We start from the raw sequence: 27,131 nt of genomic DNA, 5'->3' as shown, positions 1-27,131 counted from the left end.
ATGTTCAAAGAAATCCTGCGAAATTAATCTTTTCCATGAGATAGGAACAGCCAGTGTTTACATAGGCTAATGATTAAGAAATCTGCGGGAAAGAAAGGAGAAAATATTATATTTTGGGGGGGGGGACAGTATTTTATATTAAAAATATTCAGGTGTGAGAATCTTACATCTTTGAGAATTCCTTGAATGAGGGAGTATCAGCAATCAGAAGCAGACATTTCTCTTGTATTTGAGTATTAGGTCTGTGTTGATGAAGCCAACCCTCTGACCAAAGATCTGCTTGCAAGGGGTTGTTGGACTGGGCCCAGAGGCTCTCAGTACTCGACAAGTGCTCTGCTGGCTCCCAGGGATGGGCAGCAATGAACTACAGCTCACTCTGAAATAGCAGGGGCAGCTTCCTGCCCTGTGCTGCATCTTCTGGAGACTTGTGGACATGCAGGGTGAGAGTGGTGTGATTGATGTTGCTGAAATTGGAGTCCTGAGGAACTCAATATTACACTCATTTGTATTATGTCACACTGATATGGAGAAGCGTTAAAATAAGTGACTTCTAAAGTGTTTGCTGATGGTGCTGCTGATTTAAGTGGGATTATAGCCCATTAAACACCCGATGTATGACTGTCTTTGGCCATTTTACAGATACAGCCTCTGGCTTTAGATGCTTGAGACTTATACCCATTTGTTATGGTGAGTAATTTTTTAGACTTTTTAGAGAGTCGCTGTGGGAGCAGTTTTTGGTTTCTCTTGGTAAATCCTCTTCTAGGATTTGTCTTCATGCTCTTCACCTCAGTGTGAACAACTGACCCATGGATAGTGTCACAGGTGACAGATAACTGGGAAATAGGGGAGTTAGCCCACGGCAAAGATAGCAAGGATAATTTCAGGCTTTTTATTGGCAGAAAGCACAGTTGAAGCAGCATTTCTGATGTATCTATCAGACAGAAATGGAAGAAGGCGGTGCGCAGGCGGCGCGTGCGATAGGAGAGCAGCTAGCATCCCTGCCTCCCAGATCCCACCTAGTTAACTCCTTGCAGCAGCACACCGGGGCTGCCGAGCACCGGGTTAAAATCAGGCCGAGCCGGGAAGGACGGAACCGCCTGGCCCTTCAGCCCCGCGCCGTTCTCCGGCGAGGGCCGAGGTGTCCCCGCTTGTCCCCCCCTCTCCTGCTAATTCGGTGACATTTCGGACAGTTCAAAAGTTCACGGGGAGTCACGGGCGAGGCAACCGTGTTGTGGGGCCGGAGCGGGGACCGCCGGCAGGTCCAGCCTCGCCGGCGGGGTTGGCCGGTGCCTTCTCCTCCTCCCTTTCTCCGTCCTCTCTCCTCGCTTGTTTCCAGGCGAGACCTTGCCCTCCGCAGGTACCGCTCTGCCTCCACCCGGCTCCCCTTCCATCTTCCCCGGGCGCCCCAGCAGCGTCTGCCCAGGCGGGCAGCGGGCGCGGAGGGGCGCGCAGCCCCGGCGGGCCGGGAGCGGCGCGGAGCGGCCGCCCCCCCGCCGGCGGGGGGCGCGGAAGGGGGCGCGGAAGGGCGGGGGGGCGAGCAGCGGTGCGGCTGCTCGCCGCCCCACAAAAGGCACCGCCGGGCTCGGGCTGCTCCGCACGCCCGGCGCACCGGAGCGCGCACGGACACGCACACACACACACACACACACACACACACACACACGGGCGCTCAGGCACACACGGACACACTCGCCCGCACTCACACACGCGGAGCGCCGCGATGTGCGATGCGCGATGCGCGACGTGAGGCACCTCGCACGCCGCGGGGCCGGGGAGAGCCGGCGGGATCCGCGTTGCCAGCCCGCCCGCCCCTGCCGCTCCCTCTCCTCCAGACCCATCCATCAGCCTCTTCCTATCGGTCTGCTCCTGCCTTTCTTTTATTTTCCTTTTTTTTTTTGAATTTTTTTTTTTTTTGAATTTGCTCTAACTGTATCTATCCAAGCATAGAAAAAATGCCTGCCCGTGGAGCGAGGAGAGGGCACCGGGTCGGTAAATAAGAAGTGAGTACGAGCACAATGGCGTGCCTCCCCGCTCCCAGCCCTGCGGATGCTGCATGCGCCCCTGCTTCCCCCGCACCGGACACCGGGATGCTCCCCGCGGCGGCCCGGGGCTCCTTTGTACCTTGCCTGGCTCCTTTCCCCTCCCTTCCCGGCCCCGCTCCCGCCGCGCCCCGGCTCCGCCGCCGGCCGCCTCGCCCCCGCGCCGCTCCCCGCGGCGGAGCATCCCAGCTGGCGGCAGCTCCCCGGGGGCTACCGGGGCTGCACCCCGCGGGGGCGGTGGCGGCCCCCCGCGCATTGCACCGGCCGCGGGGAGGGGGCGGCGGAGCGGCGGTGCCCGGTGCCCGCTCCTTTGTTCGCCGCCGGCGGCCGCGGCGGGTCGGCGCTGCTCCGGGCGGGCTCGGCGGCCCCGGCCGCGCCGAGAGCGCTCCCCGGCACCGGCCCTGGGGGATCGGGAGGGCTCGGGGGCTGCCGCAGGAGAGAAGGCGGCGGCGGGAAAGGGGCTCCCCCGGCAAGGTGCGGGACGGGGGGGCCGTGCCCGAGCCGCCGGTGCCCGTGGGGCGGGGGCCGGAGCTGTGGGAGGCGTGACCACGGCGCGCCTGGAGCGCCCGGCGCCCACCCCGCGGGATGCCAGGGGTGCCCCGGGTCCCCGCCCGGCCCGGCCCGGGGCTGCCACTCTGCCCCCGGCCCCTTCTCCCGGAGCAGCGGTGTGTGCTGGAGCCCGGCGGGTCCCCAGGCGGTGACTCTGCCAAGTACCACCGCCTTCCCTGCAGGGACGAATCCCATCTCCGCCGTCCTGTGGGAGACTTTCCTCTAGATTTAGATCTCAGCTTTTCCCACCAGCGGCTGGAAGACCTGTCGTGGCCATTTAGAACGTACTGGTCATTGAAAACAATTGAAATATAGCTCGTGTGGTTACTGCCGTGACCATCTTCCTGCGGGAGACCTTTATCTGGACTTGATGTGGAGGATTTTTTTTTAGTGCCCATGTAGTTACTGGTAGTCACATGAGTTATCCAAGTACTTGATTAACACACTCAGCCACTCTTTTCCTAACCTGATGGGTTTTTTGAAGCTGTAAATAGAAGTACCTGCTGTAACAAATGCATGACTCTTCCAGTAAGCACACATGTGTTGTGCCACTGTTTTCTGAAAGGTGTAATCAATAAACAATTAGCCCGTTAAGACCAGTATGATGAGCAATGTCTTATTTTTATGATTGTGTCTGGGGAGTTTAGAAATGATCACACGGCCGTTCTCCGAGAGCATTTGTTGGAGCATAGGACAAAATAGCTGAAAGAGATGAGGTTTTGTATTTTCCTGATACTTCTGTAATGCTCAGGTAGAGCACAGCTGGAAGGCTGCTCAGCAGTGCTTGAGAGAACAGCGGGCATAAAAAATCTCTGCAGCAAAATACTACCTTAGAGTAATTTGATGAAATGCAAGGATGTAGGGGAAGTATGCTTTTGGAAATGATTCCATATCATATAGGGACAGACATAGAAAATGTTCCAAATGTGCTTATACATGTAAGATAGACACTACTACTCCGAGCAACAGATCTGAGTAAGATCTGAGTTGTAAGGTGTTATGGGATTAAGAGAAATATTAAACAGCTTAAGAGTTCCATTTAGAAGCAACAGAATTTGTGTAATCTCTTGGCAAGAAGTTTAGTTAGTGAAATCTGAGTGGCACTGTAAACATTAACTTTCTTTTTCTATTTTTGCCAGTGGCGGCACCTGACTTGCTGGATCCCAAATCGGCCACTCAGAACTCCAAACCAAGATTATCATTTTCCACCAAGCCTACCGTGCTCGCTTCACGGGAGGAAAACGATTCAGCCATTAATGTTATGAAATGGAAGACAGTCTCAACAATTTTTCTGGTGGTAGTCGTGTATTTAATAATTGGAGCAACAGTATTTAAAGCCCTGGAGCAGCCTCATGAGACCTCCCAGAGAACCACCATTGTGATTCAGAAGCAGACGTTTGTATCTCAGCATTCCTGTGTGAATGCAACAGAGCTTGATGAACTGATTCAGGTAATCCATACCAAACCTCTCATCGCCTTGTCTTAGAGGAACAAATTATACATGGCAGTACTGCAGTGATAAGGGGCAAAACCTTTATAGGCAGAGCTCTGTGTTGGCCAAGCGATGTAACAAGTGTTAGACCAGAAGCTGATCATTTGCATTTTCATGCAAAGTGTCATGGTTGAAAAGCTATTGCTATTTTTAAGTCCAGTATGCTTGGTAGAGGGCCTTTTCACTGAAGTCTCCCATTATGCTAATTAAATGATTATTCATCAGCAATATATATAATTAATAGTTCACAAAGGAATTGGTATATTGATTGTGCTTTACAAGTTCTGTCAATATTTGAAGTGCCTAATTCTGAGGAAGAAGCTACACCATCCATTGCCTTAAAGGACTCCTAATTTACTGTGATTTTATCAAGCTAGTGTTTCTTCCAGCTGTATGTTTCTTTATATTGATTTTGTTTTAAGTACAGGAAAGCACTGTGGACTTCCTACTTTGATCTTAAATCTCAATTTTCTCTGCTTCTTAAAGGCACATCCACAAATGATGTACATTGCTGTGTTCCTATTAACATGACTTTACCCTTGCAGGTCACCTGTCTCAGAACCATGGGAGATACTTATTTGCAGTAGCACAGAACTAGATCTGGAGCCTTATAAATCCCCTTCCAACTTAACTCCCATGTTCTTATGAATATCCAGTGGCACTGGAGGGAATAGCAGAGGGCTGCCAAATCACATCAGTTCTGGGCATGGGACAATGAAATGGGAGACTCGAGTGAACAGTCAAGAGTTGGCAAGGATTGACTCCTTCCTTAGCAGTGTCCATGGGGCTATCTGAGTCTACAGAGCCCAAGATGGGACAGGGAAAGCAGGAGAGGGTGTTGGGCACCCAGACTATGGCGAGCAGGAACTCTGGAGCATGCCAGATGCATGGGCAGAAAAAATTCTGGAAGTGTTGTTTGTCAGCAGGTATGGCTAGGAGTTTAGAAGCTGGTTTTACCTCTCTAGACCAATCTGCATTGAGCATCAGCATGGACATGTTTTCTTTTTTCAGTTTTAAATATAGAGTTCTGATGTGCTGAGTTATTTTTATGGTACACTACTTCTGAATTTTAAAGGTAAGATGGGAAAATGTCTTGTATTTTGTGATTTCTCCCCTGCTTTTTTGCTAAAATATATTCCAAAACCGCTACCCTTAAAATGCCTGTAAGACAGTTCCTCTCTCCACGAGTCCAGCCAGGCATGCCTGAGGAGATGCTGCTGATAGTGATTTAGATGCTGTGTAATAACTGTGTTCCAGTGGTTTGACCAGCAGAATGTGAGACAATCTTTCAGAGAAATACACAAGCACATTCTGATGAAAAATAACTCTTGTAGCTACTATAAATATCCTCCTATGAAATTTTTAGGTCAGATACTGCACTTGTGAAGATAAAAAAAGAAATTTTGAAGCAATATTATCTTACATCATCTATGAGATGGACCTTAAGGCAAAAACTGTTGAAGTTTGCTCTGGAGTACTTAGATATTTTAGCATTTATGATTCTCTGCCCAGAAGCATAGATTGATAATAAAAAAGCACTTCATCAGCATTCAATGCCCATTTGAAGTTCTGTGTAAAATAAATGAGTTTCGGTACAACCATCAGAGAAGATAACCATATCAGCATCAGCTTCCATCTCCACTAATGATCTTGCCACAACCAGAAAAACACAGGCGTGTGGAGCATGGGCAAGTGACACAGACTCCCACAGCACATGGATGAGAGAGAATTGTGGAAAGAGTTTGCTCTGCTTGCTGTTGGGGTAAATGGAAAACTTAATTTGCCCTTGATCCCCTCTGCTTCTCTGTAAAGAGCACCATGATGTGTAGGTAGGAATGTGCTGGTCCACTCCTTTCACAGGAGCAGAGCTGGGGCACAGGGAGCCTCTTTGGGTGCCTTGCTTTATGCAGAGTAAGTGTTAGTCAATGGCATCAAGTCAGTGACATTAAGGGTTGGGAAATTCTGCTTTCCCAAAGTAAAATGGAAAAACAATGGTAAAAGAGAGTCTCTAATTCATTTTTCCAGATCTAGGCTACTATCTTTCTCACTGGGGTTATATTTCTTCCCTGGTTGCCACTTTGCCACAAAAACTAAATTAGTGAAATACATTTTTTCTCCCTGGGATTATGTCTGACTGCTATTACAATATAATGCAGTGTTTCTCCAGTTTTTGTTAGATGTCTGTAAGAATAAAAATAAATAGTGCGTGCAAGGAAAAAGTAAATGTTATTTAAGAATTCACTGAAAGCTATAAAACCGAAAATTATTATGTACTAGAGTAGAAGGGAGCTGGAATGATTAGTTTGTGTGAAGAAAATTACAGAGCTTACAGACTGTAATGTCTTCTTTAATCAAGTATTTACCTTGAGTCAAACTATAATGAAATTCATTGCAACTTTTCTTTTTGAACTTTGTGTTCTGGGAATCCAGATACTGTTTTGGTTCTTTCATTCTAGTCATTGCTGAAGGTGCTTGTCATACCAGGCTTTTTCAATCTTCACAAACTTCTGCTCTGGAGTTTAATCCCTACTCTGAAGCAGGCTTGACTACCCAAAGACTGCCCACAGGCAGTGCAATATGTGGTAGCTTATTCAGGTGAGCACATCAGAGACACTCATTAGAGACAACAAATTCAGCTAAAAAAAAAAAAAAGCACAAGTGGAATGACAGTCCAGTTTCCAGCACCCAGGAGCTGTGGAGTTTCCAGGACCTTGGCTAAAATCTTCCTTTTGTTACAAAGCTGTTTAAAACAGTGTTGTGTGTTTCTATATATACATACAGGATAGGGATTTTTCCCTTCCTGTTTACCCATCCTTATTTTATCTCACCAATCCCCAGAACCTGTCCTGCTACAACAATATATACTGTTGCCAACTCTTCAGCAGGCACAGGTTTATTCTCTGGGCTTTGAATTCCTGAAACTTTGTATTGTCACATTGATTGTGTGGCTCCTCTGGGTGTACTAGGTGAGAATTATACTTTTACAGACATCATATATTTTATATAGATGTAAAATATGGGGCAACAGAGAGCTGCTATGCAGCCTAGAAAATGTGCAAAGGTATTGGAATAGAGTGCTTTGAGGATGGCAGTGAGGTAAATTCAGCTGCCTCAGAAAAAGGACCTGTGTTTTCCTCATAACTTTTCAACCCCATCCAGCAGCTTTATTCCTGTGCTGACAAAAAAAAAAAAAAAAACAAAACAAAAAAAAACAAAACAAAACAAAAAAACAAACAACTTCCATGGTCCAGCATTGCAAATCTTTCAGTCTAAAGCACTTCAGTTGTTGCCTCACTGTCACGGAAAATACCTGAAATAAACAACAGCAATGCATGACCTTGAGAGGTATATCCAGGTACATAATTTGATATTTTGTGAGCACTTCCATTTAGTACCATATTAAAAATGTGCACAAGTCATGCAGAGCATATCTGTACACCCAAGAGACCAGTTTTTCCAGGCAATTCCAGCTCCTTTGGCTGTAGCCTGAAGCCAGCATTAAGTGGATCACTGGACGCTGTCCACAGTGGTGCTGAGGTGGGCAGTGCACAGCACTCAGTGGTGGTATATCTAAATTTACAACTAGAGAAATACCCCAGGAGGGAGGCCTGTAAAAGTACAAACACTACCTGGGTGAGTAATGAGAATACAACAGAGCACAGAGCAGCAAGCTGTGCATGGTCTGATGTTAAACTCCATTTTTAAAAAGGTTCATTTGGAATGTCTTGCAAGGATCTCATTTGGTAACAGAGGAGAAAACATTGATTTGGTTATTTGTGATATCTAATACATTCTAAAACTGCAGAAAGGAATGTGGCCAGGTTCTTTCCTACTTTTTCTTCTTTTGGAGAAGAGTTCTCTACAATTCATCATAAATGGTGGTTTGGTTTCTCTGCCTTGTGCCTGCTCTCAACTTGGCCCTGCCATGCAATGCAAAGTGACAGGTGACAGAATAAAAGAGTAAATGTAGTTTAGACTGTGTGGATTTAATGAATGTATGACAAAGTATATAAACCCGATCTTCATTTACACTAAGAATTTTTTATGTCTCGTGTCCAACAATTTTTCTCTCTCCACTGGCCTTTTTGTTGATAGAAGCTGATAGAAACCTGGGAGTAATCCAGCTATACACACAAATAACAATAAGCATTAAAGAATGAAATAATTCTCTAGCTGGAGCTCTTGTATCTAATTATTTCAATCTAATTCTAATTTTCTTTTAGTTTGTTGACTGTTTCCTATAGCAAGCTTGCCACTAAGCATTTAAAATGTTAGAGACATCCTCCAAACTCAGATGCACAAAATGTAATGCCAATAACTTTGAAAAAATTCCTGCTATGTTTATGCACCTGTGAATGGTAGCAAATGTAAAGGCACCTTAGGTTACACTGCTGATGTTCTGGTGGCACTCATGTCCTCATGCAGTGCTGTGAAGCCATGAGACCCTTGTATCCTCCTTCATGGCATCTCCTGGGGTTGTCTCTGGGAACAGGTGAGCCTGACTGAATTTGATATTCAGCAATGTCATAAAATTGTCATTACTGTCATTTCATACATCTTGTTCCCTCTAGAGGATCCCAAAGATCCTATGGAGGAAATAAGGTGCATGAAAAAACAGTCAGTTTGCTTTCTCCTTGCCCAGAACTCAAGTTGTTCCTAGGACGTAGGGATGTGGCCAGTATTTTGTGTTGTGGGATGTCTTGGCAACTAGAAGCAACTGTTTGTCCCCATGCCAAAGAAAAAGATTATTAGGAAAAAAAAAAGGAGAAGAACTTTTATGTAAATACCACCTAATTATATATTGCTCAGTAGTTATGTGTTCACATTGACCTTTTTAAACCAAAATGGAAAAAGAAAATCCTTTTAATATCCAAGCAAGTTGTTTAATGCATTATTTGTGCATACAAAAAATAGAAATAAGAAAAATTTTAGTTTTATTATTTTATATATCTAAAATGTCCCAGCAAGCTGGTGTGAATTATTATAATTATTTTAGTGAGTTAATTCTGAAAATTAATAAAGTGTTTTCAAGTAAAGGTACAATGGAACATAAGTTAATAATAGAACATAGTTAATTTCCTGTTCCTTTAGCAGAAAAATCCTTCAAATATATTTATTCTGAAACCCTAACAAGTGGAAAAAAATAGTCGTACACTAAAAAGCACAATCTTTTAACGTGTTCCAAGTGCTATGTATGGTAATTCTTGTCTTATAAAACCTTCATTTTGAAATCTGAACAAGTTTGCAGGATTCTGCACCAAGCTCTCAGCAGTAATACTTTTGTAGAGTTTTAAATCCAGCCCCTTTCAGAGCATGTGGCTTCTTCTGAAAACTGAATGCCCACAAAAATGTGCTTGCATTTAAAATAAACAAACAAACCAAAAGAATTAGTGAGCCACCAGGATTAGCTGAACAAACATGGATCCCACAAGTTGATCTCCTTGGGTTCTGTGCAGGCTTGTGTCTAACATAGGGAGCAGATCTCTGTGCAGGGATTCAGAGTTGTGTGCCATTCCTGTTTTCATCTCACATTTGTGTCAGCTGCATTGCCTCTTTTCTTTCCATTCATGTCTTAGATTATGAATGAGACCAAGATGGGGATTTTTTTTTTAATCTCCCTTGAGGACAAATGCTTTTTTTTTTTTCCCTCTTTATCTCTCTCGAGGGAAGCCTGACATAATTATGAATGACATGGGAGCAGTGTTTCTTTCTTCAAACTGGCATCACCAGAAAGCCATCATGGCTTCTTCTGGGATTAATTTATTGTAAAAATATTTTACTTTAAAGTATGCATTTGCTGTAGTTCCATTTTTATAGTTGAATGTAGGCAACTACATTAAGTTGCATGTCCATCAGTAACTGATTTTGTCTCTTTCACAGGCTTCTTTACAATTTGCAATGTAGCCACAAGAAAATTATATTTGCCTGAAAATTCAGGTATATATTTAATTTCAATTAGATAAGCTATTTGAGCCCTAATTATGTAGAGAACTGTTAAAATACAGTGTAAAGACTTTCTCTCCAAGAGATTATAAGGTATTTGAGTATGCTGTATAATTTTTTAAGATAGGAAAACACAGAGATGCAAAGATCTCGTTTTCAGAAAAAATACTGCATTTATTTAGACAAGATTAAAATTTATTAACTAAACCTATTAAGCTTGAAACAAATTTTATAATTCTTTGAATCACAGCATTTGTAGACGTTTTCAGTCCTGTGAGCTGTAGCTTACAGGTACTCTAAGCAGGAACTCTTTGAGATAATTTGAATGTATCAGTTTAAAACCTAAATATTCTTAGTCTCTCCTTTTGCAGTTCCTTCTAGACTCTCCAAAAGAAAGCAGAAACTATCCCCTGTCATGATCCTAGCCTGGAAGCAGCACTTATGCTCTGTAAAAACTTAAAGCCTTGAAAAGACTGATAGAGCAGCATAGAAGAAATTGAGGCTGCATTCTATTTTATTTATTTATCTGAGGATCCAAAATAAGATTGCATCAGTTTTTTTAATGTGCCATCTGCATTTCAGTTATGAAGCTTATCACAAATTGCAAATACCAGTAGCAGAGCTGCCTGTTGGTGTTTTCAAAGCAATGAAAGAAGAAATGAAGGACTTCCAAAGCAGTTAAAACACGGGCACAGGAGCTGTAGTTTGGGTTGTTGGCCCTGCATGTGTCTGTCCTTGGTAAGATGTCTGCTCATCAGAGCACTTGGGCTTTATGTACTCTGAGTGTCCTGGCAGTCCTAACTTGTACAGTAACATCCCGTGTCTCTTTTTCTCTTGCTGTGTCTGTGTCTCCTTTCTGTTTCACTCTGTCAGAAATAAACGTTCAGATGTAGTTGTCTCCTTCCACAACCCCTCCCCTCCCAGTTCTACCTGAATCCCCAGATCAGAGAAATATTTATTAAAGATTTCTGTGAAAGACCTTTGACTACACCGTTACCCAGACCTGTGCTTCACACAGACACCCACCTGCTGTTGTTGGGTGTGGATGGGTTGCAGCAGCCCCTGGATTGTGTGCAGTCCTTGCTTAGGCTCCTGCTGTTCTCCCTCTTCTGGCTCTGTACTCAGCTCCTGGAAGGATGGATTGTTTTTTTTGCCAAACTTTCTTTTACCTGGGAGCATTTTCTCCAGGGACAGGACAGCTCCCTAAGCCAAAAGGATTTTTTAAGCAGTTTTTATCCTTCACAAGCATTATTTGGGGGGAGAATAACAAATAAATTCTAACTGCCCTTGTCATTTTGTTCATGCAGATTGGTCTCAAACTTTTATTGCTGCTTCCGGTGTTGCGACCCGTAAAGATTACATTTCCTTCAGATGAACAGTTTTATGGACCTAGAACTTAGCTTAGCCTGATTGCATCTGAATGCCAGCTTTTGTCTTAGAAAGGGTGGCAGATATGACTCATTAGTAAGTCAGTTCTGCAGAACAGCTGTTTGCATAATTCTTCCAGTCTGTAATATCTAGGAGCAAAGAAAAGCCTTCTTCCCTGAACGTGCATGTGTATGTACATGTATATATATGTGTATGTACACACAGAGAATTTATACACATAGAAACCCATGGGGTTTGCAATGCATATTTAAAATAGAAATGTTGTTCATTATGTTTCTGCATGTTTTTAGTTTAAGTAGCTGTGAAAGAGGGTGAAAATAATCCTTCAGTTCTTCAGTATGTGGGGTACTAGTCTGCAGTGTAGAACACACTCATATGTTATACAAACTGAAAAGAAAAACAAGGAGTCACAGAATTATAATACAAATATTATTTCAATCTCTTCAACATCAAGGCCCAAACCCATGTGTTTTGAGGCTGAAGAGTTGTTTGTTAAGTGTTAAAAGCATCCTGGTGTGCCTTTGAACTGAGAACTAGGATTTCCATGCCTTGTAAACCAAAGCTGAAATAAAAACACAGGACTTGGGCAGTAGCTGGGCCATATGAGGTGAATCTTTACACTATAAAGGGAGAGTGCCCTTGTCAAAAGGCAGCAGAACTATAGCAGTGGAGGAAGAAATCCAGGCTGAGAAATGGTTTTCAGAAACTTTGAGGCACATCTGACTTTTTTGACACCACTTGTCAAATGACTGCCAGGAAGCACAAGCTAACCCCTGACAAGCTGGGTAACGAAAGAAAGCACACTCTGGATCTTATCAGAAGCATAATTTGAGGTGATTCTATTTTAATCTTAAGTAGGAGAGCTAAGAGTAATGAACTGTTGTGTTACATCATTTCATAGAAGTGAAGTGACTGGAAGATGGTACAAAAACATGTATTCAGAGCCTGGTGTGGAACAAGGAGATGAGCACTGGAGTGACTGGTTTGACACATACTTATTTCTGCCTGATTTCCATGTGAGACAACAGTTGACTACCAGAGGCCAGCCTTCATACTTTATAAACTCTCCCTATTTTCCTGTGTCTCTGCATCCACTTAGTGGATGTGGCTCTCTGGCCAGCAGGCTGCCTTTTCTCAGTCAATGCCATTGACTCCTTGCAGGGTCAGAGCACCAGAAGATGAAATCCCTGACCTAGAATTGTCTTATTTTCTCAGAAAATTACTGTGCTGTTCAAAAGACTGCTTTATCTCCTGTTTTGACAGAAGAAAAGTCACAGTATTCTATGTCTTAATCTGCAAAGTAAAGTTCAGCATGGCCTCTACAGAGAGATGCCTGCATGACCACAGGAATAACACAAAACTGCACAATGTATTTATTAGAAAGTGTTTCTAAATTATATAGGAAATGAAATACTGACATTCAATTAAAATGTGATTTGTGTTCTCATGCTCCTTTTCCCTGAGTTCTGATTTCACGCAAAAAATGTGTGGTGTGAAAGCAATGCTTATGTGCTTTTGGAGCTCTGCTCATGCCTGGCCTGTCCACTCTGGGCTCAATCATCTCTACCTCTTTTCTCTGATACTCTGCTAAAGCTTGTTCCCAAATGTGGCTGCAAAGCCAACTAGCTGGGATGTGTAGGTGTAGTGCAAGTGAGGACTTGATCTCAGACACACTTCATGCCTATCCTAAGATACAGTACAGGGGAAGCCTAAGAATTCACCTAACTCAAAAATAGGAATTTTCTAAAATTTTAAAATATGTCAAAATTTTATCTCAATTCTCTTCATTAACAAAAAAAGGCCTGATTTTTTCACCATTATAAAGATAATTAAAGAAGAAAAGCATATTACTGTATATAATTTTAAAAATCATTGTGCATAGAGGCCTTGATTGGGTGCCATGTGCTGGGTGACCCACCCTCTGCTCAGTCCTCACTCACCTCATATGAAACAAGTACTAGACAAAGACTCTGGAAGAAGGTGAGGCAAGTGAAATAGTCTGCATAATTTAAGAATTTAATCTGTCCACATTCCTGTTCTAATGCTGACCAATTCCATAGTGTTGAAACAAAACTGATTTTTATAACAATTTATTTTGTATATGGAAAAAAAATACTAGAAAAATTGCCACTGAGGAGGTCAGTTAACTTTAATAATGGAAAATAATTTTTAGAAGTCAAGAAGTTCCCATGTTAAAATCACACAAAGTGTTTAAAGGTTGCAGCATATCATGACTGTACAGATTATAGAGTTTCCATGATTCTGCTTTTAGATTCAAAATGCACAGAGTTACTGTCACTAGTGTTTCAGTTAGGAGAAACCAAAGGTCTCAAGAAATTAGGGACAGAGGGAGAGAAAGAAAAGGAAGGCAGGAAGGCAGGAAGGCAGGAAGGAAGGAAGGAAGGAAGGAAGGAAGTCAAATTCATGACAAGTGAAGTTTGCAGTAGTAGTAAGACATCAATCAAAAAATAGGCTGAAAGACCATGAGTTAAGGTGGCAGACAGCTCTGACAGTGAATAACAAGCCTGTTATTTGAAGGCTAAGGCTGAGATCCTGTCCCTTAGTGAAGCTAGTGGAGCCCAGGTTTTCATTCAGGGCTAGAGAAGTGTTAATATCCAGTGCCCCGGGTAAGTTTGTGTGGTGGACATGTCACAAAGATGCTGCCCTGAAATTCTTGCCCTGAAATGCGCATGTGTTAGGAGTTATGCAATATATTACTTTCTTCTTAAATTTTTCTTGGTAATAGTCTTAGATGATGATCTTCTTATGATTGCTGACCAGACTAAGAAAAGTCATCCTCTGATCCAAAGAACTGCAAATGCAGCCATCCTTCCTGAAGAAGCTGCAGGCAACATTCAAGACTTTATGAGACAGCAGTGTTGACCTCAGTACACCAGTAACCTTACCCACCTGTTGCCCCTGTTAGTCAGGAACACTCTCACAGATGACTCTGAAGGCATGAAATGCAGCAGCTTTGTTGGTATCCAGTCTAGCTTCTCCCAAACACGGTCACATCCCAGAAGAAAGCATAACATTGTGTGTTTGGAAACAACAGCCCAGTGATGATGAAGGCATCATCTGGCCCTTTATGACTAAAACTATGCTGAAAACAATCGACAAATTTACAAATGTGAATCAGTAAATGTACAAAGAAAGTCAATGAGAAATACTGGCAGTAAAAAAAAAACTTTTTAAAAAAACTTATATATATTATTTTCTTCTTAAATTATATATGATGTACAACAGGTTTGTTTAAATAGGTGAATATAGTATTTAATAATAAAGAGTTTTCAGTTTTGAAAGAAAGAGGAAGCTGAGTGGTCTGTAAGATCATTAATTTCTTGAAGGAGACAAATCAGAAATGGCTTTTCAAGTGTTCCTCATAACATAAGAACTTAAAAAATTATTTTGAAATACATACAAACTCTCAAAAGGGAAATATGCTTTAAATGATCCACAAGTAATTTGAAGATCTTACTGCCACAGAACGACTTGACTTCCAAAAAACAAGTGAGCTCCAAAAGTAATTAGATAAATAAATGGCAAAGCAATTCACCCAAGCCAATCTGAACACCACGATGCAGATGCAGCCTCCTACTCAGAAAGTCCCTAAAAGTGTGCATAGTCAGAACTTAGGAGGCTGTATGAAAAGGAAGCATCTCTGAAAGCAGCCCTGATTATTTTTCTGATTAGCAGTTGGATAAAATCAGAGACATAATAATAGTGGCTAATTGTCTTTTGTAGCCATCTGTTGTGCCTTGGGCAGTTTTGGGTTAAGCTGTATTTTTTTTTTTCCAGGAAAAATGTAGGTGTGGTAGATGAAGTCAGGAAATGCATAGCTGTAGTGGGCTGTTGAGCAGTTTAGATTGGAACACCTTTCATATAAAAGGCCTTGAGGTACATAGGGCTTCAAAAATGTACAGTGATGGTAAAAGCCCTGAATTTTACAAATCCATTTTATATCTGGATTTGTATAAAACTTGATCTTGCTGGACTGTCTGAACAATCTGAATTTTACAAATCCATTTTATATCTGGATTTGTATAAAACTTGGTCTTGCTGGACTGTCTGAACAGGTGCATTGCTCTGGGAGCACCTTCATCCAGTACAAGAAATTGTAATGAAACAAGAATGGTTCCAAAAATTGCATTGATCCAGTGCTATATCATAGAATGTCCCCACTGGAGTGTGGTCCCATGTGCAGATACCAGGATTTGTGATGGCAGCTCTTAGTGCCCTGAAATGTAACAGCACTTGGTGAGCCCTGTATAACACAGCACGCTGATTCCCACTTCCTTGTAAATTAAAGGAATATCTGTGTTGTGTAAATTATAAAATCAATTCAACTGGTGGTTTTCACATGCCTCTTAGTCTGGTGTGTCCCTTCCTACACAGATGGAAACACCTGTCAGTATCAGTGCTGCTGTATTTGCTCCTGCCAAGATGGACATCATGTATAATGTAGAAGATTTATCCTTCCAGAAGAAAGGAAAATTAAACTCTCATTCCCCTCACTTTCCCCATCCTTACTCCTTCCTCAGTAAGACTGAAAATTCCACTTCTTTGGTGTCTGTCTCTGTGTTATTTAAAAAAGAAAAGTTTAAAAAAATAAGTTAAAAGTTTGTCTAAAGATACCCCAGCTGGTTTTCTTTTGACAACCCTGGATGGTGGAAATGGTTTAGGTTTGGCAGGAAGATCCTGTGGCTGCAGAGGTGCAGCAGTGGGATCAGAATGGTTCCTTTTGTGCATCTGAGCTTTGAAAGTGGCAGACTGGAAATGTTGGATTTAAGCTGGATTTCATGTTGGATTTAAGTTCCATAATAAAAATAGATGTCCTGGTTAATCCCACATTGTTACTTCATAATCTCTGTCCAGACCAAGTGACTTCTGTGGGGACAGTTGAGTAGCAGAAATATTTTAATTTCCAAATAATCAATGTATTTTGGAACTGAAAAAAATTCTTGCTACTGTACAACACTTTTCCTCTGCAACAGACTGCCTAAAGGGAAGATGGCTCTGGTCTTTCCTATCACTGAATATATTTATGTACCTAATTATTGTTGTAAATCTTGCCAAGCAGGAACTACTAGTCGGTTGAAATGCTCATTTTCACTTTGTGGTATTGCTTCCTCTGTTTTTCTTTTGTTAGACACCAATTATCACAAGTATCATAATTAGAAATAAATCCTGTTTTAAAGTTTGAGAATTAAATGAAAACTTATACTTTTAAAAATATTGATCACAAGTTTAAAAATACTTTTTCTTTAACTCAAATACCAGTATATATCTGCAATTGTGATATAACAAAACAGGAATACATTTTGTAATAAGAATTCACAGTAGCTGATACTGCTGAAAGAAGAAAAGTCCAATTTCTTGAGACTATGAAGATGTCACTTGTGGCAAGCTTGTTGATTTTATTTGCTAGGACTGAATTTTTCAAGAACAACATTTCTGAAATATATAGTTGTATAGAGATACATGTTTGATATTTGACTGAATTTTTGCTGCTATAGTGAAAGTTTTATAATTGTATATGTAATTGCTTTAATTATTGAAATGTCTGTTTTATAAGAGTGTTTCGTTCTTTGGAATTAATTTGATACAGAACAATGCATGGGCATTTTTTTCTTGGTGTTTTAAAATGACTGTTTTTAAGAAGTCCATTTGCTTGCCTAACACAACACAGGAACATTGTGGGAAACTCTCATCATAAATTTTGTCTAATGCATGTTTTTCTTCACCAAATAGTTACAGCAGTAAAAATAATTGTGTTTGTCTTCTAACTAAGATATAAATATCACAGATTTTGCATTCTCCCCAATGGTCTGGACTTTACAGCTCTTCTGAATTGCCTGAGGTGGTTGTTGAAGAATAAATTGTAGCCTGACGGAGTGAAAAAAGCTCAAGTAAAGCAACACAGATCCTTTTCTGATTTAGTGCTTGCATCAAATAAATTATTTAATCAATTTATTGTATAATATATGTATACATATGAATACAATTGTTTCATCAATATTGACAAAATCTTTTTAAACTTGCAGCAAGTAGTGGCAGCAATAAATGCAGGAATCATACCTTTAGGAAACACATCTGCTCAGAACAGTCACTGGGACTTGGGAAGTTCCTTCTTCTTTGCTGGCACTGTTATTACCACCATAGGTAGGACATAGCTTTTTATCTTTTTATATTCAATGAGCTGAAACTCTTGATTTCCAGTGTGTGCATGTATCTGTTAATGGTAAATCTTCCAAATCTTCTGTTTTAAGTAGAGAGTTATTTTCTAGCTGCAGGGGCAGAAATAATAGCTGTCTGTAAAGGAGCCCTAGCTGAGTGATTTTTCTGTAGAAAAAAAAAATGTTGCTGTACATTTCTCTCAAATAACTGAGAGAGGTTGTGGAAATATTTTCTGGGGAAAATTTGGTCAACTGTACAGTCACAAGTGTTAAATAGGGCATGATTTAAAGCACATGTGCATTAAACCATGACTGAGATGGATGGAATTAAAAGCCTGTGTTCTCCCATTTGATGTTTTTATTTTATCTAAATTCTGAAAGAGTCACTGTCCCTCTGAGCAGGTGTAAAAAAAACAGTGTTTGGTATCTCAGTTTCTTCCCTTTGATTATTGTTCACATGGTATGGAGTTAAAAAAATTAATGTAGCTCATAGCTCACAAAAGGGTATTCACAAAGGTAGATGGAAATTTGGAGATGAAATAATGAGAAAAAAATCGAGAGTAATATATAAGGAATTGTAGCATCTTCACAATAATTATCACTACATAATATTTATATGCATATTGTGGTGGAAGAGGATGTTCTTTTCAAGTGTTGTCTGGACCTTTTTTCTTTCTTTATTTAGAAGTGCATCAATACCATATTTTTTGTGTGTTTGAGTATAAACATCATGTCTACATTTATTTGTATGAATATTGTGCCTATGTGATATTTTTCCACATCTAGAGTAACTGAAACACAGGTTTAGTGAAACCAGAGAAATTCTTACATCCTTGATTTGCAGCAAATTTACTGATTTTACAGTAGTACCTCCTCATGGTGATAAAAACCATCAAGTACTGAAAAATCTAATTAAAATTAAAGGATGTAACCAAAAAGAATAAGAACTTTAAAAGGATAGGTTTATGATCAGTCTTATGTTATCCTCTTTGGGCACTAAACTTTATGTTTAACTTATGTGAACATCCCTGGTCCTATAGAAAATGCAGAGTAGTTGTTTTACTTCCTAATTAGGATAAAATTTAACATATGAAAGGTGTTCAAGGAATTAAAAGTTCAAAAATGATTTTAAAGCAGTGGAACATTTTGTCTCACCATCTTTTTTTCTAAGTAAAACTAAGGCTTCTCTAAATCAAAATGTTTTCTGATTTAATTTACTGACCTGATTCTACCAAGCCATGTGTAAGTCCAGCTTGGAAGAGAGCAGAGATCTGCAAAGGCATCCAGGCCTGTGATCCACTGTTCCCAAGAGAAAAGATAACCCAATAGGAAATACATTTGAAAATTAATATTTCAGGTCGTTTCTGCAGACCAGAGTTGTCAGAAGCAGGTCAAACTGGGCAACAGTAAATACTTGTTTCAAGTTTTGTGATAGCAGCCTGAGAAAAAAAAATGGGGGGAAAAAGTCTCCCATCAAATATTTTGGCTTTGGAGTGGCTGGGTTTCTTTCATCAGGAACCCTTTCTGGTGGGAAGCTCCCAGCCAGTTGCACTTTTGAGCTTTTCTCGGGATCCAAGGGAAGCAAGATTATATGGAATCTGTAGTGTATTGGTGTTGTCTGAATGCTGTGACCCACCTCACCCTGGCTCACAGGGCTTGTGGCGTGACAGAAGGTGGTGCTTGGGTGAAAAGCGCTTGGACAAGTGAATTACCTGGGAAAAGGGTGGTGAGCAGAGCAGCTGGGTGTGCTTTCCCTTAATCTTTGGATTATTATGTGCCAGCAAGTGATTTTGTGTTCAGAACAGTACCTTTGAGTATGTGAGTAACTTTTTGAAAATGAAGGCATTCCTTCCAGCTAGAGGGCATATGGTAATAGTAACTTGATTTCTCAAGAGAGTCAAAACATGGTTTATGAGCATCTCCAGAGAGCTGCCATAGGTTTCAGATAAACACTACAGATATTCTCTGTGGACAAAGACAGGTCTTTGTAAATTCATAGAATTTACATAGAATAACTTTACAGAAATAATTTGTAAAAGACATTTGATAAATATGAATAAAATGTGTAAATATTACATCCTTTTGTCTGTATACCTTAAGAAGTACTTGCAGATGAGAAAAATGATTACTAGCATTTAGAGACAATGATGGCTTTCCAGCAGGTTCTGTTGCAGCAGATTTTGCAGCTTTCCACACCACGTATTACTATTAATTTTACCATATCACTTAGCCCACACTCTTCCTGGTGATATGTAAGAATGTAAGACATTCAAATGGAACCAGTAGTCTATGAATAGAATTTCTCAAACCTTCCTTTAATGAAAGCAAAGCCTTTTCTTACTGGCAGTAGCACTTGCATCCCACAAATATTTGGTTTCTGAGGAGAGGATAATAAATAAAGCCTTTAGCATCTGCCTAAGCAATAAATAACTGCTTTGCAGTTACTGTTCTTGTTGTATCCCTGTAGTGAACACTGACATGAAAAATATTGGCTATCTGTGGCTGCTGGAGCAGACTAGAACCATCTTCTGGATCTGCTGTATGTTTCTGAAAGGTTCCATTATGTCTCTAGAGTTCCAAAGCCAACTCACACAAACAGAGCAACACTTCAGAAAACGTGGCTTAATATTTATGTAGCATTTTTTGAAATCTATTATAATCCTTCATGTAACTCAATAAATGTTACAGTGCCTAATATAAAATTAGCAAAATCAGGTTGAATAGAATAGGATGTGATACTGCTACTAGATCTCTTCTAAAAAGTGGATTTAGTTAAGAATCATAATCAAACAGTTTCACAAGGCTTTCTTTAGAACAGGTCCTTGGTTTTAGCTTTGCATTTACTGCTGTGATACAGCACAGAACTTGTTTCGGGAAGGGTTGTAGCTTTGGCTGGCTTAGTAAGGTGTTTTTGCTTGTGAATATGTTTCCAGAGCAAATATACCTCATCTCAACAAAGAGATGTGAAATTGCATGATTATTAGTCTGTGCATATGGAATGGTTTCAGACAGTCTCTTAGAGGGAAAAGGGTAACAGAGGTAAATAGGAATATGAAATTATCTATGAAAAATATTGTTGCATTGTTCCCTGGGATACTGTGCATGCTGCAAAGTACAAAAGAACCTCTTTTTGTCTACCTGAAAATGTCATTACCCAGTCAGTCCTTCTCCAAGACCACATGACCAAAGAAAAGAAAAAAGAGGGCTGGGGAGAAAAGCAAGAAAAATGGTAACTTAATCATAAAGCTGGAGATAGTGCTGAGGAGGAAGGGAAAATAACCTGTATGCTTTTTTTTTTTTTTGCCTGTCTTTTCAGTCTGAGTTCATTGCTGGTACTGTGCATGGTTTGTAACCTCTGGTTCATTTCCTTCAATAGGTAGCTGAACTTAGAGATGGGCATACAGACACAAACTGTACACACCCCAATTTCCCCCAGATTTATGTTTTGGTGCCGGGGAAAGTTTTATATTGGTAGCAGGGTAAAAAAGCAGACCTGTCATTTTGAAGCTTGAGACCTGTGTCCAGTACAATGAAAAAACAAAGAAGACATGCCAAGGCCTTGAGCTCAGAAAGTTGTTTTCCCAAATGTCTGGTGTCTCAGCACATGAAAAATGCAGTGTCCTCTGTAATACAAGAAACTACATGGCGAAACCTCTGCTAGCCTGCTATGGATCTTCAACTAAAAGAGCTGCGTTATTTCCACTCTTATTCCAGACAACCTTATTCCAGTCATGATTTTTTCAAGCACTGCAAGGTAGGCATATGGGAAGAGTGTTCATTCAGGCTCCTGGAAGATGGAGTGCCTTGGATGGCAGTTGAGAGCACGGTGGCAGTGCCAGCAGCCTCGCTGGCAGCTGTGGTTTGCCAGAGTGCATCCTTCCAAACAGAGCTCCGTTAGTGCCTTGCTGGAGTGCATCTTTCAAACAGAGCCTTAGCACTCAAGGATGCATCACAGCTCCATGGATGTCCAAATCCAACAGTTGCCAAAAACTGGGTCCAACAAATCCAAAAAGGAAGAACACATCATTTCTTCTTGTCCTTTTCAAATGTCCTGGCAACTTTCGCTGCCACCAGTCCTTGACTTTGAACCCAACATCTCATGTTCACTGAACATGAAAACTGAAGAAACTGAACCTCTTGAGAAGTTTACTAATGACTAATGTCTTTAATTTAGGTTCATGAATTTAGCTATGGGAATATGGGGTTTTGGGGTCCAAAAGTGTAACAACACTTTTGTGTGCGAAAGAATGTGAATACAAAAAAAAACCCCAAAAAGCAAAACCAAAAAAAAACCCAAAAAACCCCCACCAAACCCAAAAACAAACAAACCAAAAGAAACCACAAAAAGAAATAGAAAAAGAAAATAAATTTGTAAATATTTACATTTTAGGGAACCGATGTGAATAGCAAGCAGCTAAGATACTGAAAAATAGATTTATGTTTTTGACTAGAAATTTCAACCTGATTTGTCATTTTTAAAGCTGCAATTAGTTATGTAGCTTCAAATGCAATTTCACTTTAAGGAACCATTCCTTCTGTCATTTTCCCACTGGCTGGACAAAAGATTTGCTTGTGAAGGCAGGGTATTTTAGAAAGTCGTATTACATTGCTTTTTGATTTGAAACAATAATAAAATCCTGCTGCTAAACTGTCCCTTCTGGCACCATTCCACTGCATTTTTGAAATACAAGGTAACAGAATAATGTTCTGACAACTAAAATATACAAAACACTTTTGACGTTACAAAAAGACAAATATTGTTCATAATGAGATGTGTTACCTATTATGTCAGATAATCAGAAAGCTAAAAATGTGCAAATGACATTGAAAAATTTGTTCTCCTAGTTCAGAAAAATAAGAAACATCACATGCTTATCTTAGAACATGTTACTTTTTTTATTTGTTTGTGCCACCAAAGAAGAAACAAGGATTTTGAGGATGAGCATAAAAGCTTCATTTTACAAGATTGCAGCTTATCAGAATGTAAATACTTGAATTTCTGTTAATGTAATTGTAAGGGAAGAGAGAAGAAGCAAGCAAAAGAAAGTGAAGTGCAAATGCTGAGGTAATTGAGGAGGGGGTTGGAGAAAAACTCCTGAAATTAAAAAACATAAATACATTTGCCTGAAAAATATTCCTATATGTGACTTTTCTCCATCTTATCAGCAATTAAATCTGCATTTGTGTCCATTACTTAAATAAACTTAACTCTTGGTGGACATTTGAGTATAGGGCTTCCAAGGCCTGATACTTTCCGGGCTCCTCTACTAGAAATAATCTTCATCAAGGCAAGAGCAAGGATCTCAGCCTCTACTGATAGCCTGGCTGCACAGGTCAAGGCTTCATAGAGCTTCTTGCAGGAGTTTGTGTGTGGCAAGGCTGAGTATAACCAGCTGATAAGACCAACTGCAGAGCAGTGCAGAAAAAAAAGTGGTTAAAATTTATGGTCTGTGAAAATGCAGTAGTAAGAGACATGCTACAGAGGTCACTGGGGAATGAAGTGGAAATGCTCCTTCCCTCTCTTGCTCTGCAGAGGACTCCATTGAAAACTCCTGCTGCTCTCCTGAGAGCCACATTGACTCTCAAAGTGTGTTAAACATGTATATCTCATCTGATAAGATGTCAACAGAAAGAATTTTTAGGTTTAAAAAAATCCCCCTGAGATCTCTTCAGAGCTCATTCTTTCCTCCAGGTTAGTGTTGTGCTTACCTTCCCGTCCCGGTGCTGCTGTCCTTAATAGTTGTTGGAACTAAATTAGGGTTTTAGTCTCTCTTTGCTCCATTCTAATTTATTTCCTTTGCTTCTTTTGTTGCACTTTTGAAGAAGTGTCTGAATTTGACCCAGTTATTGGCTGTTGACAAATAGTGCTTCAATTGTGCTCTGGAGAGACCTGTTAGGATTTGGGAATACAATCCTCCAAATATTTCATCTGAACTGAGCATACTCTCTCCCAGGGCAGTAGTGACTAAACAAGATTTCCTCTGTAATTATTTCTCCCAGGAAGAGTGAGTTGAAAGTGTATTACCACTATGCCCTCAATTTTCTCCTGCATTTGCTCAGGCAGTGGGAAAGAGGGCTTATCTGACTTGAATGCCAAAGAAATAATACGTTGGCTGTACAAGATACAGGAGCAATAATTAGGATAAGACTGCTGAGAGCTAGGGAACCTGGGACAGTGGTGGAGAAAGGATGATGTTGAAGAGCTGAAAGGAAATTATATTAGATGAAGAGCTCAGTTAGAGACATTGAGGGCTTGTATATCAGAAAAATTGAATTAAATTGAATGAGCAAATCACAGAAAACAAATTGAGCCTCACTGACCAAAATGACTGGGACTAAGAAAATACTCAAAATCGCCAAGGGTAGCTCTGAAATTGACAAAGTGCAAGTTTATGGAATGACACACAGCTTTAATTATACAGAGAAGTGATTCCCCCCCCCCCCCCAGCTCTGTTTTGATACATAGGAATCTGATGTGCAGGCATATGGTAAATTGCAAGCACTTGCATGCTCTGTGGGCCATATTCAGGGTCTGATATTTCTGGTGATATTGTTACTTTAAGTTATCAGCTACATTAGAACAGGTTAGGGTGATGTAGCCTTTTAGTTGTGAATGTACAAGGGAGGTTTTTTTATCTGCTAAGTAATGAATTCAGGACAAGAAATTTGGCAATGGATTGTATGAAGGGGTGCTGTCTTTAGGGAAGGTGGTTGCATCAGTGATATTTCATTTATTTGTTGACCTGATCTTTCTCTTTACAAATTTTTATTCCTTCAGAATTTAGATTCAGAGCTCTGCTAACTACTTTCTTTGCTTGTAACACTGAGTTTCTGACTACATTTTTGTTCTGGAATATTTTTTCTGACCACCTGGAATGTTCTTCTACACTGTTGTGACTTCATTAAAATAAGTTTTTCATAAAAAGCCTTTTAAATGTCTTTGATAAGCTTCCTGCTAGGCAGCACTGACAGTTTTGTTTTGGTGTGGTGTCTATTTATTGCTGGATCTTGCCAAGCAAGAAGGCAGACATACCATTTTTGCAGTTTGATGTACTTGCACTTTTTGAGCTTTTATCTTCTTTTTTTTTCCCTCAAAACCTGAAAATACTTGTGTTAAAATAAATTTCCAGGTTTGCAGCTTTCCATCGCTCCATAGCCTTTGGTAATTTCCTAAACAGCAGGCTATGCTTAAAGCAGTTCTGCTTAGAACTTCAAGTTGTGGAGTGAAAATGTCAATTTGTCAGTTGTGACAATCCTCAGTTCACACTGCAAATGAGCAGTGAAGTTTTCACAGCTTGCTCTGTTAATTCCAGTGTGCTAATGAAATTGAATTTTGTTTCCTTTATTCAGATTTCTCATCACTGGCTGATTAGAAAAGGGTTTCTGAGCCTCCTGATCATGTCCATTTCCATTCCCAGGCTACAAAAGCTTGTTGCTATCAATGAAGGAAAGGATGCAAGGAAGATTTGCCAAGTAGGGTTACACTGTGTGCAGAATGCTAGGATGAATGGCATTATTTCCTGCTCCCTTTTTGTTTCTTTTTGTAATTGTATAAGGAGTGGTGCAACTGACCATGAGAATCTCAAATCCTATAAGCAAACAGTGGCACAGGATTTTGGAAAACACTGAAAAAGCCAGAATGTTTTGTGCTTTGACTCTACATCAGGGTCACTGAGTGGGTAAGGTTTAGAGGCCAAAATAAAAGCACCTGTTCACAGTGTGTATCCCCTGCAGGATGGTCTATTGGTAAGTTTTGACCATGTTAAGATGTTTATCTTTATGTGCTGCTTCATTCTCAGCTGTTTCCAGTTTGTGTAGTTGAGCTGCTAAGCAGAAGTGGCTTTTAAAGAGGGAAAGGCAGATGTAATCCATCACAGATTTGTTAGTTTTTTTTTGGTTTGTTGGTTTTTTTGTTGTTGGGGGTTTTTTTTTTTGGGTGGGAAGTCACGATAAAAGACTAGCATGGGGGTATGTAAGTTGTCCTGAAAGCAAAGTTCAGTATCAGCTGGAATTTCTGCCTACTGATCACCATAGAAAGTAGACACTTTTTAGGTACTTCTAGCATGGTTCTGACTGTTGAGCAATTTTTGCAGATGTGGCTGAATTGCATGTGCATTTTATACTGGGTGAGTACCTGCCTAATATAAATCATACTCTGTTTGTCTATTGTGTTAATCTGAGTGTAGGATGAGGTGGTTTATCTCCCTGGGAATTAAGATCTGAAGAAGGTTGCTTGTGTTGTGTTGAGGCTTTGGTTGATGTACACATCACCTGTGCAATTCCCAAGTGCCAGGAATGTGCCTTGGCATTCTGGCTGGTCACAGCAGGGTAGGTACTGGTGCTCATGGGGCATAGCTGGGCCTGGATATTCCAGTGGTGTGCTGAATTGAAGAGCTAAGATGTGCTTAAGGAAGGGCTAGGTAGACCCTTTAACCCATATTCACCCAAATGTTTTCATGCAAACTTGGCTGTACCATTCCCAACAGGTGGTCAGCGTTACCAGCTGATTCTATTTCAATGATTCAGAAAGATAATCTTTTTTCCCCCCCTCCTAAGAATATAGAAAGGATGTAGTACTGATAGTGTAAAAGACCTTAAAGATTTCTTGAACTGCCACTAGTATAAAATCTGCTGCCTTGTGCCAACAGCATTATGGAGTAAAATATCATTCAAGTATCACTACAGCAAATGGGAATATCCATTAGCATTTCATGAAAGTGTTTCCTTTTTATACAATGAGAGCTCTCTATACTTTATAGATTTCTCATTACTGCCAGCAGCTTGATTCCATTAAAAAAACCCCGTGAAAACAAGAAGGGAAGCTGGGCAGAAATACAGGCAAAGGGAAAATTAACAAAACCCATTAACATTTTTTAAGTGATTTTTGTCTGTGTTGAATTCTCTTGTGCTTTGGAGAATCTCCCCCTCTGGTGTGATCTTTTTGCAAGAGCTGTATGAGTTGGTATGACTGCAAGCAAAGTTGTAGTTTGCATCTCAGTGTGTGTTAAAAATCCATATTTTTCAAGAGTAAAAGTTGATTTCTACAGCAACGAGCATTGTATATGTAGATATATCAGAAGATCAAGAGGATAAAAATTGATACATTTTGATTTATCTGATTTGAACTGCTAGTGCAAATATAATTGTTCAGTATAACATTACAGTCTGATGACTCCAATTTTTCATTTGGCAGAAGCAGATGGTTACAGAAGGCATGTTAATTGCAAATTAAAAGTAAGCTAGGTAGCAAGGAAGACTTGAGGGATGCATAATTTAGGTGATGGTGTAGAAAAGTCCTGTATGTGCTTACATACCTTCTGGTCATGCTGAGTTTTACCAATGTATAGATGCTGTTCCAGGTGTGAAAAAATGCGGTGTAAGCTAGAGGGAGGATAATTGTCTACTCCATACCAGCTAAAAGCAAATAAATTGTGTGGTAGTACAGCTATTAGACTGTAAAACATATGATGAGTTATTCTCTTGCTCAAGGTGTTCTTATATTGAGTATTACTGGTTAAAATTTTAGTCTGGGCTTGCACAGCA

General features: G+C 40.5%; 1 protein-coding gene across 2 annotated transcripts in view; it reads left to right on the top strand.

The window, feature by feature from the left end:
* KCNK2 (potassium two pore domain channel subfamily K member 2) overlaps positions 1-27,131 on the top strand; it is a 106,868-nt gene that overhangs the window by 28,022 nt on the left and 51,715 nt on the right. The window contains exons 1-3 of one of the 2 annotated variants that reach the window (XM_066546429.1): positions 1,900-2,000; positions 3,728-4,038; positions 17,457-17,574. In XM_066546429.1, the coding sequence (XP_066402526.1) occupies position 2,000; positions 3,728-4,038; positions 17,457-17,574 (430 nt within the window). In that variant the 5' untranslated portion in view covers positions 1,900-1,999. Of the gene's footprint in view, positions 1-1,899; positions 2,001-3,727; positions 4,039-17,456; positions 17,575-27,131 lie in introns of those variants that run through there. The other variant, XM_066546428.1, reaches the window with a different exon arrangement.

This window comes from Molothrus aeneus, chromosome 3 (assembly GCF_037042795.1).
Source record: "Molothrus aeneus isolate 106 chromosome 3, BPBGC_Maene_1.0, whole genome shotgun sequence".
Lineage (NCBI taxonomy): Eukaryota > Metazoa > Chordata > Aves > Passeriformes > Icteridae > Molothrus > Molothrus aeneus.
Note: the sequence above shows the minus strand (reverse complement) of the source record. Positions and strands in the feature narration are given on the sequence as shown.